The following is a 19,411-nucleotide window of genomic DNA, read 5'->3' on the forward strand; positions in this document are numbered from 1 at the left end:
AATATGTTTCATATAGTATTCGTAATTTTAAAAAGGCATAATTATCATTATATTGCAACTGAAATAAGAAACTGCCTATTTCAGAAAAGCAAAATGTATAAATTCATCAGTATACTTTACATTGAAAGCAAACAAGTGCACCTAATAGCATACTGTCATTATTATTATTATTATTATTATTATTATTATTATTATTATTATCATCTCAGTTAAATTTTAAATTGTAAATCGACTGTTATGCTGTTATCGTGTCTGTTTTTTTAACGAAATGTGCGTGTATTAGTAATAATAATATCACTCTGTACTACCAGTAATTGTCGCATATATTTACTGCAGAGAAGTTGGCATTTAACTCCACAGTTCAGGGGCGGATTTAGGCCTCCTTCTGGGTCTTCCGGAAGACGGTCAGATTTTTAAGTTTATATTGACGGGTATCTAATATTTTCTGTCGGAAGACGGTCAAAAATTGAAGACGAATTAAAACAAAGATAATTTTGAAGTTAATTTGGAAATTAAAACAAAGATAATTTGGAAGACTGTCAGAAAATATCTCTGGATCCGCCCCTGCAGTTGGCCATAACACTCGTTAATCATAATCCAGTAACCACTTTATCATTCCATTCGGTTATAAGTCTCTCAGTTGAATAAACAACTTTATCACTTTTATCCTTGTCTTTTCCTCCGGTCTCCTCAAACGTTAAGGTACATGTAACCTTTTACTGAGAACAGCGCTCTTTTAATCTTGTGGCTGCTGTCCGCTTGACCTTAAACTGACATTGAAGTTATTAATACTTTACGACTTTACGATGCTGATTCGGGTAACCACGATAAGTCTCCAAATCAGAAATGTAAACAAATGTCAAGTGCGCTGTTTAAAACTAAGTTGACAGATATATCACAAGGTCAGTCATTTTATTTGGAAGTCCGAAGCACGAAGGCAGCATCAGAGACACTGGCACTATAAGAATGGTACACCTATTACATGTACAAGTACACAAATGTCCGTTTTAAACCAATCCTGCGTCTTTAGCTAATCCGTAGAACGTGCTCCTCTTGTCCTGAAGTAACACACTGGGTGGTTGGAATTCCTTAATGGTACCCTTGTCCAGCACTAGGACCCTGTAGCACGAGAGAAGCATTTATAAAATGGTCATAAGCAAATCAATGCATTTGTCGATCTCGAAATTTATTAGACATAATTGTAATACCATTTCAAAGTGTGTAACGTAAATTTTCTGAAACATACTACATGTACATGTAGTCCATTTTACTATTGATCACAACAAAGGCGTTTTTATTAAATTATACTTATTTCAAAAAATTTTAACGTATCAGAGATCAGACACGATAGCACGACATTATACGTGATCACGTGCACCAAATTAAGGCTCTCTCGTTATGAACTTTTCGCCAATTGTCCACAGTAACGTATGGTGACGTCGCTGGTTATTTATTAAATGTTAATTTGGTTTGATTAATTTACATATGGATGACCGCTTACAAGAAAAATAATATGTATACCCCGCACTGAAAAACAGAAAGAAATCATTTTAACAGTCGGATTCACACGTCCAACTGTACGCCGCATAAAGCAATTAATGAATTAGTCTTACATGTACCTGTCATAATCCATGATGGTATTCAGCCTGTGTGCTATAGTTATCACGGTGCACTCTTTGAACTCTGACCTAATCGTGGATTGGATTAAGTCATCCGTCTCCATATCAACGGCTGCAGTTGCTTCATCCAAAACAAGGATCTTGGTCTTCCGAAGAAGAGCTCTTGCAAGACACACTAACTGCCGTTGTCCAACACTGAAAATTGGGAGAAAAGACCTTTCATCGTTTGATCAAATTAAAGAGTTATACGTTCCAATTAAATCTCTTATTACAGACAAATAAAAGATGAAATCACGGAGATGAAAAGCTTAATGTGGATTTTTTGCTGATACCTCAAATTTTCTCCGGCCTCAGACATTTCATGCTGCAGCCTTGCAGGTAAAGTAGCCACAAAGCCTTTCAAGTGCGCATGCTCAAGTGCGTTCCATACATCCTGATCAGAGTACAAACCAAATGGGTCTAAGTTCGACCTCAATGTCCCAGAGAATAGTTCAGGGTCCTGGCATGAAGAAAAGAAGATGCATATTTAAAACATTTAATTAGTTTTCCTAGTGTAGATGTCAAGAGTTTAAACAAACTTAAAGTTTAATTGTATCTATTCCATGTAATGTTGTTAATATTAGCGCCCATCCAAGATCCGCCTTCTGTCAGATATTCTCGAATTTTTCAAACGAAGTAGATAAATACGAGCGACAAAGGTTTATTAAGCTTATAAATTTATAAAGATTTGCAAAGTAGGGGATAATTAAAACGAATAAAGGAAAACCATCGGAACAAACCTGTGGTATGATTGTGATTTTTGAGCGCAACTGATGCAATCCGATGTCAGCGATTTTAATTCCATCTATGGTGATGCTACCAGCTGCGGACTCTATGATTCTGAACAGAGCCAAGGTGAGTGAAGATTTCCCTGCACCTGTGCGACCAACTATACCAACCTGGTAATAAACAGCAAACATGTTTTTGTATTTTGTACCCTTAATAAGAGAAAGTAATTGTTATGTAAAAGTACGTAAATCTTTATATACAAACGGTGCTTCAAATCTGACAAGCTCCCTTAAACACACTCGCTCTCATCATTTTTTAACAAAACATTAAATTACATTACGTAATAATCAAATACTCAGAAATATTGTTATAATAATTATGAAAATAGTGCATCCTCTTAGTCGATACTCAAAGAGGTCAATTAAGATATACATGTGTACAGCTGTTAAAACACTTCTTCTTAAGATTTTATTAGAATTAAGGAAACTGGAATTGAATTCCCAATACGGTTTCAAGATCACAAGTACATATAAATTGCCTACAGTTATTATTATGCATGGGATCCTTTTACTTGATGACCATTTACAGTCCCTCGGTGACAATTCTTTCGTACCTTCTCTCCCGGCTGAACTTGGAATGTGACATTCTTGAGCACAAGGTCCAGTCCAGGCCGGTAACGGACACTGTACTGGTCAAACTGGACCTCTCCTTTCTGTGGCCACTCTGGGGGTGGACGGCAGTGATCAATGTCCCAAGGGGCCTGGAAGGTGACAGTGCATTCAATTACAGATACATGTATTCCTCAACTTTTTAATTGTCGTATATACAGTTGTACATCGATTTCCGAAATAAATTAATAATTTAATTAGTAAATAAAACATTGTCTTTTCATGCATTTTATGTAAATGAAACCCTTTAAGTGCAATAAAAATGAGTTACCTCAACTTCTACTGCTGAATACTCCTTGATCCTTTCTATGGCGACCACTTGAATTTCAAAGTCACAGCTTGCACTTACGAGGTAATTTAGCATTTGAGTTACCTACAATAAAGCTCTAATATGTACAAGCAATATCACACTCCATGAAAACTAACAGAATGTATGTGACGATTTCTGTTCACAGTGTTTTCGTGTAACACTCTGATACCGCACAAGGTCATACAAACCAGTTCATTCTTTACAACAGCTGAGCAATCACCGATGAGGATACTGTAAAAATTACATTAAAAACATTTGGATATTTCAAATTAATTTATCACTGATATCGAGAAGGGAATGTATACACCACCTCGGCAAAATTAAATACATTTCTAACTCTGCACTCACATTAAGCGACAGAGAGATGGACATCCCGGCGTCTCCTCCTGTGATACTTCCAGATCCAGTTGCCAGGACAGCAAAAATGGCGGCAAATAGGATGACGAAACACCCACATGTTTCCATTAAAATACCGCACCACCTGAGGGTAGAAGGCATAATTCACATGAACAGTTTGGTAATGAGGTAGAGGATATTTTTGAAAATATATCTTGTTTAAACAGGAAAACGAATTAACCAAGTACACGATAAACAAAACATAAGAGGGCAATGAGGTATACCTACGTAGGATACCTACATGTACATTACATGTTTGGCTGCATCTACTTACATTGTACAATTCTTCAATATATGCTACATAGATTATTAGATTGTATAATAGCGCCACAAATCGAGCTGTACCGACAGTGCTCATAGCAACAGCAGTGAAATATCCTCTACCGGTATGCTCCGGCCGTCACACAACAGCAAGGACCGTATACAGTATACTCACCGATTTGACATAATATATCCGTACCAAGCCATGTGATTTTCGTCTATCATTTTGTCGGTGAGCTGCACAAATCTTTTTTGCTGTTGATAAGCTCGAATGGAACTCACCCCTGCCAGAGTCTCACCAAAATGTGAATATATTGGCGATCTCTTAGTAGCATCAATTCGTATAAACTGTCTGGCAGATGACAGGTATAATTTCTGCAACAATGAAGTTATCTGATAAATGTGGATTATATCATTTACCCAACACAGTACTAATACAAATATATTTGCATTGTAATGAAAGGAATTTACATGTATATTAATTTGAACTGCAATGGGTTCATAAGGACTGATTAATATAACCTAGGCAATAGCCAATCTGTGTATGCATGCGAGTGTGTGGAACCATGAATCTAGGTATTGCATTCTCTACCTGTGTCATAAAATAGAGAACAGACAACGGCAGTAAGACCACAGCAAAGATAGGCGTGCTGTACAGGACAACGACGACAACTGCAATAACCTGTGCACCCGCCGCCAGGATAGTTTCCACTGTGAGAGGAAGGCTGCTGTCTACAGTTTCCATGTCCTTGGAGAAACGGTTCATGATGCGACCTAAAGCCATCGGAATAGCAAACTTATTGAAATCCAACAATCGAATCTGTATTGAGTCACACCACAGTAAAGGTTGCACTTCCAACATTTTTTTTGACAGATAGCATATGGGTACATTTTTCATTTTTTTTAAAATAAGATTTATGCCTTTACTAAATCACTCTGACGCAAACTTATTTTTATAATTTTTTTGAAAAGAAATCTTTCTTTGAGAGTGGGAAAAAGAAATAAGTTTAACGTAGACATGCAAATTGACCAGATTGCTGACAGTGCAAAAGATGGGCAAGGGAGTCCCACATTCATCTTACTTTGAAGTGCACATCTCACGTCAAATAAAAAGCGGATACCAAAACAAAGCTAAGATGCATTCTACCTTGACGGCCATTTTGGAAAAAAACACATCGCATCAAAACACCCATCTTACCAAGAGGCGTCGTGTCAAAAAAAGATATTGGTGCCCGCATGATTCTCTCCAGGAAAGACTTGTGTATGGTACGAGATGCAGCCACACATCCAAAAGCGATCCCAAAATACTGCACGACGATAAAAGCAACTGGAATGAAATATATTATCTGTTGTATTTTCTGTTTCTATTTCCAAACGGAAATATAATTGTAAAAGCAAATCTACCCCCTGCCTTTTACATAGGTGGGAGAATTTCCTGAGCAGGGTACTATTCGAATTAACTTGTTCAAATAAGTCCTGGGCTCCGTAACTCGGAGGCATCGCCTATTGCGAATAGCGCTATCACATAGAGGCTACAATGGATTATATAGGGTGAGTATGGGCGAGTTATGGAATCGAGACGCTTGCGCTCGGTCGCAATGCTCGATGCTTTCGAGTTACGGGCCCTGGCTCAAATTGTGATTCATGAAAATTTCGCTATTCCTAACCTATATGAATCTAATGGAGGACGGGCTGTCAAGGATAATCAGATTCTGTACCCAGACATTTATTTACACCCTGTGCTGCACATATCGCCACATTGTAATGCTGATACAAATAACATAATTATTAACGTATAAGCTAACCTCTCATGGCGTTTATGTGTCAAATCATGCTTGCCTGTTCAAAATCACCGATGAATTGAAATATCCAAGGAATGACTGTAAGACTCGTACTGCTTGTGTTTTATATTGAAATGTTACGTTGTCCTGTCTTGCATCTCGATCTTACCCCTGTATCTAAGACTTGATTATAAGACATATACAGTAGTTGGATAGAAATTCTGGTAACTTACCCTGCCCCGCCCCTAGTCCCCCATATACACCTAGCCTGAGATCAGTAAGCTGCTGAGTGCCATTAACGACTTGGTCATTGCTCCACAAGTTCAGCCAGATAGTAGCACCAATCAGACAAGATACGAAGCCAATATATCCGATCGCTACCATGAGAATAGACCTCAGTCCACTAGCGAGAATATAACTCAGCATGTGAGTGTATTTAACCTGGAAAAGAGAGGGCACATTTATTTGGATATATGGTTGTGAAAAGCATGTATTAAGTGTCAACTTTATACATGCTTTATTCGCCCAGTCTCAATCAAAATATTAAAAAAACTTACCGTTCCCCTTTCAGCATATTCCTCCTCAATCAACTGTTCCCCCATCTTCTTCACTTCCTTCGCATGCGTTGATTCTCCAAACGAGGTCTGCCTGCTGGTCTGTCTGCTGGTCTGTCTACAATATAACCAATAAGACACCCATGTACAGCCTGATTAAAAATGACTACGGTGTACATACTGGTTCATATACTCATTACAAAAAGGGTTATTTTCCCACCACGATAAAAAATGAATTTTTGCAATAACGTATTGTGCAAAATTAATCTACAACCAGAGATCCTCATTTAAATGCTTAAGGTGGAATGAACAACAAGTATTTAAACCTCTAGTTCTGTTAAAGACGCCCTTATTGGTGGCATTTTTCTACTCCCTTACTTTTTTCGCTTCCGAACATGGTGGTCCTGTTCACTTTCACTATCTGAACCCGAGAGTACCGAAATCTGTCGCCTTAACTGCGATCTCATATCTACAGTGTTAAATTTCGAGTGCTAAATAATATTTCCTTCAAATATCACCGCTCCATTTCTTTCCATTTTTAAAGAAATGCGGGCCATATCTTATCATGCACTAAAATATGTACAGGAATTGGTATACTTCTATTCTACATTTTTGAAGGGAATATTTATCATAAATAGTTCCTCATAAGAGTTATCGAAATAATGCCTAAAACAAATGAATGAAAGTATTAAAGCATAAAATCTGAAGTTAGAAAAATATCAATGAATACTTGTAGATTATAACATGTAAAATGGTATTTTTTCTTACTCCCTTCTTCCTCGCTCTCGCTCCCGGATTCTTTCTCGTTCAAGTAGTTTTTTAAGAATTCAGCGAAGGCACCATTATGACTCAGCAATTCTTGGTAAGTGCCTATCTCTGATATTACTCCCTTGGTCAACACTATGATGGTGTCCATCTTTGGCAAGAAACTGATGCCGTTTGTGGTCAAAACCCTCGTCTGAAACAAAGATGGTATTTTGTGAGCTGAGTTTCAGGTAGCAATTGTGCATGTCTTGCTTTCCTAGCATGAGTTTCTGTAAGTCTCAGATTTTGGAAAACGATTTGGTTTGTATCCACTGTTTTGTGTTTGAGATTTACTTTCACAGACTTTTAGAAAAAGTAATCCAGAAGCAAATATAAAGATATAAACCACAGACTTTAATATTGATCTGTTTGTTCATGCATTTCGCAAAGACCCCTTTTTGCTGATAGGTATATTAAGGTCCATACTTATATTTTTGTTTTCGTCCTATAAATCTTTCAAGACTTTCAAAAGTAAAAGTTGACTAAGTGTTGTCATAATAATTGGATAAAAGTATATCAAAATAGTTAACCAAAACACGGTCTAAATCGAGCATACAGAATTCCTGTCAGCCCCCGCTTGTAAAATGTCCTTTCCCGACTTTTTGTACTAACAAATTTGTAGCGATTGCAAGACCCAATTTCAACACAACCATAAAAAAAACTGTCCTAAATTTTACCTTTCCTTGCAACAATCCTTCCGGCCCAATCACTTGGTCAAATATGTGTTTTCCAACATGGCTGTCGACTGCGCTAAGAGGGTCGTCCATGAGGTACACGTCACAATCCTGGTACACCGCTCTGGCCAAACTCACTCGCTGCTTCTGACCACCGCTTAAATTTACACCCTGCGGGATTCAGCAATGAATTAAGTAAAAGCAAATACATGCCAGTCAAGAAGATACTAGACAGTATTTAAAATATCATTTCATTGTTTATGTCACTGGCAATTATAATACAAAAACACAGTAACTGAGTATTGATATATGTAAGAAGTACATACCTTTTCTCCTATTTCTGTTTGGTCTCCAGCGGGGAGGATTTTTAAATCCGGGTCTAAAGCGCATGTTCGAAGACACTTCCTGTAAAAGGACTGGTTCCACTGTTTTCCAAAGAGGATATTTTCTTTGACAGTTTTGTTTTGTATCCATGCTTGCTGTGGAACATAGGCCACCGAACCCTAAAATTTTTATTTTAACAATTGCTTATTTGATGTCCCAAACGCTTCAGTAAATATTGGTGTTTTTATCATGTCACACATGCACATTTGCATTCACAAATATATGCGCTCGCACACATATTGCTATATAAATAGTCAAAGTTCTGAAGTACCTTTACATTAATTTCCCCTGATATGCACTCCATGTCTCCTAGCAGAGCACTGAGAAGGGAAGACTTCCCACTTCCAACCTGTCCTACCACAGCCACCAGAGAGCCAGGGGGGATTTCAAAATTCAAACTGGAATTTACCAAATTGATCGCCATGTCAAATAGTTGTAAGGGTTAATGCAAGATATCATTTTGACATAACCTCATGTGAATTACACACTGAGAGAGAGAGAGGGAGAGGGAGAGACATCTCCGTATATTTTAAGAGGGATCCAGTCACATATTCAAATAAAGTATTCAATATAGAAACAAATATTTAACTTTAAAAAAATTCCTAGATATCTATGCTATATGTAAAGGGGTCCATGTACATGTTACATTAAAAGCAATATTTAAGGGTAATTTTGGACAAGATTTAAATGCATATAGGCGTTTTAAGAGTCTTACTGTTGCAGTGTCGTCGGTTCATCTCTCTCCCAGCTAAACGTGCCATCTTGCACAGATACGGCGCCATCTGAATAAATAAACATGTAAAAAATTAATGCACCTGCAACGACGTGTAAATATTATCCACCTAACTTAACGTTACAGAATTTACCATTTGACAAATTACTCAATTTTATTGGAGGAATCCAATATAAGCTTTACGAACTTAGTATCGTTGCATTTTAACACGCCATCAACGCGTTATCAAAAGGCCTTTGTTTTTTGTATACAAGCATATGTATTTCTAAGTTGTAACTAGCTCTATCCCTGTACGTTCTAATATGTTTGTACAGGAAATATTTTACTGAACTGTCTTACCATTCAAATGAAATTAAGGGGGGACAAAGGGTATACTTGAATGTTCCAACTCAGACGGTTCAGATTCCCTGTTATTAAAAAATGAGCATAGTATGGCATAAAACGCTGAAGTATTTCTTACTAGATGACACGGTCCTATCGACCACGGTTGTAAGCTCTTCTTCTTTGAGGAATCTATTCAGACGTCCGATAGAAACACCAGCCTGGGAAAACAAAACCGTAAATATACCATTATAATGAGTGTCGTTATTATTATCAATATCAGTGATATTTGTTTATAAATATTTTGTCATGTTAACATAAAAGAATAGATATGACAGCAAATGTAAACCTATAGGCAGACACACAGACTTTCAGGCTTGTGGTCATAAACGCAAATACAAAATATCTTGGAATTTACAGAGAACTACAAAAATTATCATAGGAAATAACAATAAACCTACCTGTACCAGGTACATTATAGATATGGGGACTGCGTCCACATAACTGTTGACAATGGTGAATAGGGACAAAGAAACAAACGCTGTGTTTGCGTCAAGAACATTGCTGGGGTCCAAGAGCACAAAAGTTGCAAAACTGGCCAAAGTCATCTGAAAGCAACAAACAAAATCACTAAACGATCATACAATATACTGCATTGTCTGTGGCATACGTAACTTAACTTTTATTAGATTATCTTTAAATACATTAGCCTATTGTCAAAATTTAATATCACGATTGCGTTTTCATATGTCTCTTTCGGATGTTAAAGCACACTAAAAGCGATAATTCCTCTTTGTATTAATGGAAACGACCTATTTAACATTGTTTTATTATTAAGTTATAATTGTCATGCTCACCAGTAACGGCGCACAAAACCAAACAATGGCGGTGAAAGCACTTGCGATCTGTACATTTCTCAGTGAAACAAGCTCCATGTCACGAATTCCTGTAACTTTGTTTTTAAATGACTCTTCCCAAGCGTAAAGCTTCAAAATCTGTATAGCAAGGAAAGTATTATATACTGATAGTATAATACCGTGTTCACCACATTGAGATGAATATTTAATAAAGATAGTGTAACATAATATCTGTTTTACTAAAAACCGTTTTAAGATTATCATAACGGTTAACCACATTCTGTATGGTGTCATTAACTTTTTCATTGATGAACGATTATGCTATATTTACAAAATACAATTATGCATTTGAACTTGACCGTATTTTATAACCACTGTGTTTACCTTTATAGCGTTTAATACTTCATTGAGAACTTTCAATCTTTGATCTTTCATAGACATCTGTTTAACCTGCAAAACAATGAACACTTCTCTGGTACTAATTCGGCTTATGTGTATAAATTTCGTAAAAAATTACCCAGACGATAACAAACACACCTCTGACTTTCCTTTCAGCGAGACGAAGAGAACGCTTCCATTATTTATGCTAGCTATAGAGTTTGTATAATTTAATCGTGATAGTAGTCTGCTAGTTGCGCACAAATGTATTTTTGAAATGTCTCTACGTCTTTAATTTTAAAAGAAAGCTATGCTTAATTCAGTCAGTCGGTGACGAAACACGTCCCCCCATTAACATATCATCGTGCTACGTACTTTTTGACCTAATAGACCATAAATGAGAACCCTTGCTGAAATACCTCATTAATGATTTTTTCAGATAAAACTATATATACAAAAAGACAACATCACCACAGACTACAAAATATGAATTTACTTAAATCCACATATGTTTCCAGTAGGGTTACGGACAAATATTGGCATGAAATCAAAAGCAACATAAGGTTAAAAATCTTAAAACTTACTTGGTGTGCCCTTATCTGTGTACCGGAGTAAGCATTGACCGGCATGAGAAGTATGATGACAACAAGACCTGCCAATGTGGCCATACCTAGATATTGCCATAGCAGTACCAGTGCCACGACGATTGCTAAGCCTGAAGACCAAAGAAAATGTAGGTAGATGGGTGACACCTGCATCTTCTGTGCGTCCACTGACATTAAGTTCACGATCTCCCCGACTGTTGATTTCTTCCTTGCAGCGTTGCTTAACTTCAGTGACTAAACGGAAAATAAAAAACTGTCTTCTACTAATCAGTATTCAAAAACTAGGGAAAACTAATAACAAGAATTCTTAAGTTATTTCACAAATATGATAATATATCTGAAATGGCTGTAACGCGGCAGGCGTGTTTAATCCAAATGACATATGGGTTAAATGCTACATGGCGATTTATATGACATTCATGTTGTGATATACAACCTATAATGTACTTTGTATAAGCACCCAAGTGCACATAACTAAACATACGTCGTAGAAAGGGGAACAAAATGGAGAGGCTACTTTAAATACCTGCAGAAATCTTTGAATTGATCTCAGTAGCTTGCTTACCAGATTAAACCAAAAAAAAAAAAAGAAATATATATATATATATATATATATATATATATATATATATATATATATATATGTAAGAAAACACACCTTCCTATACACAGTTGCTATGACTGCCGAACGCGCCCTTAGCCCAACTCTCAAGCAAATTCGGTTGTAGTTTTGATTGAGCAGAGAACGGATCATGCTGACTAAGAACATCGCCACGGCTAACAAGTAACCCCGCCACGCGAGCGGGTCGCCAGTTTCTACGAAGGTAATCAGCAGACTGAAAGGTGGAATGTTATCATTCATTTATTAGTCGCTTATTTCTTAAAAACCGATATCATTGGTCTCATCAAATTTATTTTAAAATGTACCGTATGTTTCTAATCAATATACATTTTCAATTTGCCATTATGCAGGTCAGGTCTACCAAAAAACAAAATAACAATACCCTTTAGACTAATTTAGTTCATTTATCCACATCTTGGCCTGACAATTAGTCCATCTAAGTCCTTAATAGAGGCTAACCAAGACCTGTTTTCTAATTGTTTTGTGACAGTACCTTAGCAGCATTGGATTGACGAACGTGACAGCATCAAACAACAGTCGGAGCAGTGCGGCCATAGCGTAGTAAGGTCCAAACGTCCGTAGTAGAGCCATCAGTAAACTAGGCTCTCCACGTGTGGACGCAATCGTTGTCTCCACCTTCAGACTATCAGTTGGGGTTGTCGTGGCAGAAGGGATCCCGTTCCCCATCTGGTGGTAGCTCTGGTATCCATTGGGAGTGCTGCCGTAGTCGTGGCTTGCAGTGAAATGGACGGCTGAGTTACTGCTTATAAGAATATGACATAAAAGTCATTGTAATGAGGACTGTTCAAAATACACGTACGAGACAAAAAATACTCTAAAAATATTTCAGAAAAGCTGATGGGACATTAGTTAAGACTAATTCGCGAGAAAGCTAGATACCGACCTCGTTTTCTTTTTCTCTTTTCTCCATTCTCTCAGAAATTTTGGAAGAATGACGTCACACGAGTCTTCAGGAAGCAGTCTGAACATATCAGCAAACACCAAAGTCTGCTTGTATCCCTTGATTACAAGCCTGGGAAGAGACCACGCGTTGATTTTTTAAAAAGTATGATAGATTAATGTTGGGCACACAGCACTTTTAAATGTATCTGTGCAAAATATATAATTCTAACAAATAATTTTTGCTTTGCTTTGTTTTCAAATTTAAAATGAGAAGTATAAGGTTTCGAAGTCCGAGTATGTCTTTACAACAGTCTGATATCGGAAATCAAATTATGAATCACGTGAAGCTTATACTGACTTTGTTATCCACCAGTATGAGATTCGGTTTAAAAAGGACGCACTCCTCTCTGGTGTCATTTCCTGAAACGAAAGTCCAGATTACAATGATACGAATACACAATTACTGAATCCGTCATGTCAACGACTGCCCTTAATACTATTTGTTTGTCTTAAAACTCCGCGCACTGTTATATTTAAATTTTTAAACGTATTTTATACCCTTTAGAAGCTTAAAGGTTAACAACTGAAAAAAAAAAAACTACTTAATAAAAGATGAATAGGTATGAGCTCATTTATCTCTAAAATAATAGTTTTTTATATAGGGCCCTACCATGTTGTCACTTGATTTTTTGGCTGGTCTAGTTTTTGCCAAAATTGGCTGTTTTTCGGACAACTCTCCCCAGTCAGGTGTGCTTTCTGGCAGCGCTTTGGGATCCGCCCACAGGTGCAAAATGAACTCAAGCACGACACAGGTGTAATGAGCGCAGAACGTCACCAAGGAAAATATGCTGTCTAGATCCTGGGATGAAACAAATGTTTCCGGTAATGCACGTTTTTCAAAGTAGACGTAGTAGTATCTAAATTCATAGAAGCTGTATGGAGTGAAGGCCCTATGAAGACCCTTTGAGTCATTTACGTAGAATCTGACATGCATATGATTATCTCATCTTTGAGTCAATTGTCATAATTCGTTTGAATACAGGTTCAGAAAGATCTAAGAGGTATCTTTCGTCATGTATTACACAAGCCTGGTGACAGAAGGATCTTAATACGTGGCTACAAACACACATAAATAAATATATACATCAAAATCGGTATGTGAACACTCACCTGAGTTTGCACCTGTATTATTTTAGATCTTAGTGACACACCCCCTAGTAGGAGAAGTATGGACCAGAAGATGAACAACATGGCTGAGGACACCTCTCCTTTCTTAAACTCGTACGTGATCAAAAACGACGACATTCCCTTCAATATAAATGCAAAATATTAAACAGAAAATTTAAGTTTTATGCATCAAAAAGACATTTAGGCCTTAAATATAAAAAGCAATAATCGAACATATAATATCATTTACTAACTTTACTCTCATTGGCGTACTCCCCTCCCCAGGATCATTTGGAATGGGAAGTTCATGCACCGTTGAATTGTACCGTGACCAAAGAAGGCAGACCAACTCCCCCCTCCCCCCCCAAAAAATGATTGATTTATCTCCTATTCACTCTTTTCACTTCTTATTACACCTCACCAATATTGACATCCTATATGTTCTTTGCCTTGCCCAACACATATAGCGAATATTTAATATGGAAAGTTAACTGCGTGAGCTAGGTCAAAGACAAAGACGTCGACATTGCACACAAGCAGGTATGCTAGAGAAATTAACTCTGACCAAAGATGCAAAAGTCAGCCTTACAGATACCAGAAATGCTATATGCAGAACGCCAATGTAAAAATTGATGCAAACAGACTTACAAATGTGATAGCATATATGGCAGGTGCGATGAAGGCGGATGGTGGTGTGTGATGTGTAGGTATCTCACTGATGGTCTTAAGCAAATTCAAAATGGAGATCAGGCATAGCAAAATGCTGAGGATCTAGAATACAAAAGTGCAGTACTTGAGTTCTATGTGAGTGTATTTAACATAACAAGGCAGCAAAGCTGTCAAATGTACAGACAAAAAGCAGACAATAACAATGCACAAAACAGGCTACTGTCAATTCTGATGTAAAAGTACATTATGCTTAACTGCAAATTCAACATCAAATTTTAATTATGCTCAACAGGTAATACCAATGTAAGTGAAATGTGTAACAAGCGTAAGGCTTCAGGCCCATAGGGGTTTAAGTTCACACTTTGAAAATGCCAGAATGAGAAAAATGAAAAATTCACATAAAACTGCTTAAATTCAATAATAAATGATAACCCATTTGAGCTGGCTTTCTTATTTGAACTGCATGCCAATCCTACAAATCATACTTGTAAGTTGAAATTAATAATAATAAGTAACACAGTTTTCTTTTCATAATGTTTGTAGTAACAGTGCAAAAAGATTTTTGTCAATTTTGATGTAACATTACATAATAAATTACATAATAATTACAGCATAATGACCATCAGTTTTTAATAATAAAAGATCCGTATCATGGATTTTCAGAAAATGTGATTAGCATGGGTCTTCAAGCTCGTAGAGGTTCTTAAGTCACACCTTGAAAATGCCAATATGTGAAAAATTAAATTTTCACAAAAAAAAAAAAAAAAAAAAAACAGTTTAATTGCCAGAAAAATTTACCAAACAAACTGCATTGCCCACTGAAGACACATCTGTGTCTGTACATAATAAAATATATGTAACGTGGATTTTCAGAAAATGTGACTAGCATGGGTCTTCAAGCCCGTGGAGGTTCTAAGTCACACCTTGAAAATGCCAATATGTGAAAAATTAAATTTTCACAAAAAACTGATTAACTGCCAAAAAAATTTACCAAATAGACTGCATTGCCCACTGAAGCTTTATTTAAGTCCCATGTTTCTTCCTGTAAGTTTGAGAACAGTAAGTGACATGGTTTTCCTTAAATGGTCATCATGGGAGCAGTGTCCAAAATAGGGGTTTCTTCAAATTTTGATGCAATATTACATAATGTTTAACTGGATAATTACCATCAATTTTTAATAATAAAATATAAGTATCATGGATATTCAGAAAATGTTCCTATACTAGCAAAGGTCTTCAGGCCCAAGGAACTTCAAAGTCACACATTGAAAAGGCCAAATTGTAGACAAGACAGCACTGTCCTGAAATGTGTTTTTTTCCATTTTTAACAATTTTTTAACATATAACAAAATTAACAATTTACTGCCATTTATATATGATCAACTAAGAAAATTGATGAGATGGGAAAAATATCAATAGAACAGTGTTTAATGTCCAATTTCCTCCATTCTGAGTTTCTGAATATAGTGAATGAATGAATCTGACAAACTGCAATGATATGAGTTTATTTCCATTTTTGAAACTCTATTATACAATACATGATAACAAGTTTACCATCATTTTTACATAATCAACTAACAATGTTGTAAAGATGCAGGAAATGTCAAACAAACACTTTTACGAATCTTATTAGTTAAATAATGAGACTGTTAACATGCCTAAGAATTGAATCTGAGGAAATGTGAAAAAACAGCATAACTTATAAAATAATGGACTGATTATGCTGATTTTCGAACTTGACCTGCATTTTAGTAAGATTAATTACTCCTGTGAGTTTCATGACAACAGGTCTATCGGTTTTCCTTGAAATGTGTTAACAGTGTTGCACATATGCTGAAAAGTGAAAAAAACAGCATAACTACTTAAATAGTGGCCCGATCATGCCGATTTTCGAACTTTATCTGCGTTTTAGTAAGATTGATTACTCCTGTGAGTTTCATGACAACAGGCCTATCGGTTTTCCTTGAAATGTGTTAACAGTGTTGCATATATGCTAAAAAGTGAAAAAACAGCATAAATTCTACAATATTGGCCCGATCATGCTGATTTTCGAACTTGACCTGCGTTTTATGAATATTAGTCAGCTCTGTAAATATAAAGCCAAAAAGTAAAACTGTCTTCCACTTATGGTGTTAACGCTGAAAGTGCACGGCGACGGCGACGGCGACATGATCGGCGACAGCGACGGCGACGGCGACGACAGACGCAGGTGATGGCAATATGTACAGACACATCTGTGTCTGTACATAAAAAAGAGCTCTTGCTGTCGTTTGAAAAAAGTTTATCATTATTAATTTTATTTAGGCAGAAATAAGATTTAAATATACAAATAGTCAATGCATTGTCATCAGCAATATACATTTTCGCTTATATACTACTATTTGCCAGTTTTCATGTACACTGTATCTATCAATTAAGATATTCAAAGTAGGCTCATAGGAGAAAAAAATGCCTTTCACTAACCATTTTAGCCAAGTTTAATTTCCCGGCGTCGCGTATCCTGTGCACGGTGGGTTTAGATGATAAAACTGGGATAAAAAAGAGGGCAAACAACCAGAAAATTCCACAGGACACCCACACAAACACTGTGTCCTGGAAACATTGTGTGACGTCAGGGTTACTGGTGTTCACTGTCAGACTCCAGCTCTGTAAGGAGACAATATATAACATCAAGTATGTCGTCATATGTGACATGATGGCGCCATGCAGAAGTACGTTATTTACATACTGTATACATGTATATTACAATTGTCATATTATATGTCGATATATACACGTACATCACTTTGTGAAGACACACAAACATTTGGTAGCTAGCAGTTAACTAGAATGTTTTATGTCTGATCCACATCGTGCATGCAGTAAGGCTTAGCATGTTACATCAAAAGAGAGTTATTGTTAATCAAATCATAGATATGAATTCCTCACCCAAAACGCTGTGTATCTTGACCCATTTCCACACAAACCTGACCAGTACGTATCCTCCATGTGAAAATGTCCAGTTATTTTTTCTAACGGATCTATCATACGGTCAGCACGTCTTCTCAGTAAAGTGATATGACCGGTGTCATGGTCTTGCTATCAGCACTTCTCATTTCACTTAAAGCTCACAGCTTTATCAATGAGCCTTAAGTACATGTAGGTCCCCATGCTGTCTTATCAGCCTGTAGAATGATTGGGTGAAGAAAGGGATATTTACGTTCATTGCTGAATAGCGACCTAGATTACACTATGTTGTGCAACTGAGTAAACATAACACCGGAACTGATGCACTTTTTTTTCACTGCTGATACAGAACATGCATTTCACCTTCTTGTGCAATAAAGTCAATACAAAAAAAGATACTGATGCTGCACTGTAAGTTTATAAGACAGATTTTTTTCTCATGTTGGTTTATTTATCTTTTGCACTCAACTTAAATAATTCAGTTCACGATTTGCTTTTTTATGCTGATATGTCAACACTCTTTCTTTCTCTTTCTCTCTCTCTCTCTCTCTCTCTCTCTCTCGTATTATTATACAGCACTTATACCTTATCATAACAGATGAATGGTTAAAATCAAAAGTGGTCACACGGAAGAGTTGTGCAAAATCTTATTATATACATGTAGCTTCTTTCCTCCGGTAGCTATGTGTTTCACGAGGTGAGTTGATAGATTAATAACACTCCAGAGCAAGGGCAGGTGCGTGTTGGTGCATTCATGCAAATTGCTCAAAGTCTAATATTGAATGGTTCTATTACCCTTCGAACATTGAGAGCAACATTCTCTTCTTTATTCTCTCGGACATTCGTGATCTCTGTGCTATGCTTACATTCACCTACAGTATGGATCTAGGATGCTGCGAAGTGGGTGAAGGAAGGGAAATATACACAGGTATTTGTCCTGCTTAGCTCGATAGATATGAAATAGTACGCTGGGACATTTTCAGTGTAAGGATAACATGAAAAGGATGAAAAGCTATTTGATTTTTTTTAAAATTATTTTGTTTGTAAGCCTATGGGGAGGGGGGTGGGGAAGGGAGAGAATGTCATTGAACACTGGGATGCTTTGGTTGAATTATCACTCTTAAGAAAACATCTATATCAGTTATGTCAATAAGTTTAAGTACATTAAAATGCACACAGCGGTCTTATCAGGTCAATTACCTAACACTAGATAGAAGGTTTCCACAAGAAGGGGTTCTACACGAAATCGATAGCAAACAAGATTTTTATTTTACTTCCGTAAACCATACACCTATATTCTTTAGAAGAATGTTTAAATTCTACAAAACCTAATACTATGACAGCGGTACAATATAGTAACTACAAAGTATAAATAATTGAGTAAACATGTGTCTATACATGCACCGAATTTCCCTTTCCTGAAGAAATGGACATTTTTCTGCTAAGAAAGATTCATTGGCCAATGCATTCGATGTTCAAATCATTTTCATGAAATTATTTAGTTCTAAATTTCTGTAAACATTTGTATCGCCATAGTCGGCCTTACATTCTAGAATGGGGATCGACATCAGGCCTTTTATGAGAGTGGCTTTACCACTGTGCTGGTTTTAATTGGGAAATATAAATAGATTTGCAGAATGTTTTAATATTCATAGATTCGGGTCATTTTCAAATACCTTCAATGTATTTTACAAAATTGATCGTATACCTATCATTTCGTATTTATCATTTCAAACGATTGGTGTAATTTATACCTTGGTATTCATAACAAAAGAGATAATATTTCAGATACATTTTTTGCTTTATATCCAGCTAAATCCGTTAGACCCTCTTTAATCAATTAAAACTTGCTCTAAACCAAAGCTGGAACTTTTTTTATTTGCAGTTGTCCCATATTTGTCTTTACTGTTATCATAATGTAGTGCAAGCTAGGTTACATTTCTTTTTCATATTGAATATCAAAGGACAGTAGTTATCAAGAGATGACGTAC

General features: G+C 36.4%; 1 protein-coding gene across 2 annotated transcripts; it reads right to left on the reverse strand.

Annotated features, from left to right (window-relative positions):
• Window positions 1-309: 309 nt before the first annotated feature.
• On the reverse strand, window positions 310-17,700 carry LOC106169315 (multidrug resistance-associated protein 1). 2 transcript variants are annotated; one of them, XM_087017760.1, is made up of 32 exons: window positions 17,403-17,700; window positions 16,938-17,120; window positions 14,454-14,576; window positions 13,809-13,946; window positions 13,309-13,497; window positions 12,997-13,058; window positions 12,640-12,768; window positions 12,229-12,498; window positions 11,772-11,949; window positions 11,093-11,347; window positions 10,515-10,580; window positions 10,131-10,268; window positions 9,735-9,881; window positions 9,413-9,494; window positions 8,935-9,001; window positions 8,491-8,617; window positions 8,162-8,338; window positions 7,839-8,006; window positions 7,126-7,315; window positions 6,736-6,826; window positions 6,361-6,475; window positions 6,037-6,244; window positions 5,221-5,349; window positions 4,615-4,796; window positions 4,198-4,397; window positions 3,714-3,846; window positions 3,327-3,428; window positions 3,001-3,147; window positions 2,399-2,557; window positions 1,952-2,118; window positions 1,620-1,814; window positions 310-1,119 (listed from the first exon to the last, which is right to left on the reverse strand). In XM_087017760.1, exons 1-32 carry the CDS (start codon window positions 17,499-17,501, stop codon window positions 1,008-1,010), a joined length of 4,728 nt encoding a protein of 1,575 aa, XP_086873886.1. In that variant the 5' UTR covers window positions 17,502-17,700; the 3' UTR covers window positions 310-1,007. The 2 variants fall into 2 exon arrangements, with proteins under 2 accessions (XP_086873886.1, XP_086873887.1); XM_087017761.1 differs by having other exon boundaries at window positions 312-1,119; window positions 12,229-12,495; window positions 17,403-17,699.
• Window positions 17,701-19,411: the final 1,711 nt, after the last annotated feature.

The sequence above is a fragment of the Lingula anatina genome, chromosome 7, assembly GCF_051362555.1.
Source record: "Lingula anatina isolate TDL-2025a chromosome 7, LinAna3.0, whole genome shotgun sequence".
Taxonomy (NCBI): Eukaryota; Metazoa; Brachiopoda; class Lingulata; order Lingulida; family Lingulidae; genus Lingula; species Lingula anatina.

Excerpts from the sequence above, each read along its gene's own strand:
- LOC106169315 (XM_087017760.1), bottom strand. The coding sequence starts at position 17,501 with ATGATAGATCCGTTAGAAAAAATAACTGGACATTTTCACATGGAGGAT. Across the intron at positions 5,350-6,036 it reads GGGACTAGGGGCGGGGCAGG|TTGCTTTTATCGTCGTGCAG; the intron begins GTAAGTTACCAG and ends ATTTCATTCCAG. Across the intron at positions 4,797-5,220 it reads TTTTGACACGACGCCTCTTG|GTCGCATCATGAACCGTTTC; the intron begins GTAAGATGGGTG and ends CGATGGCTTTAG.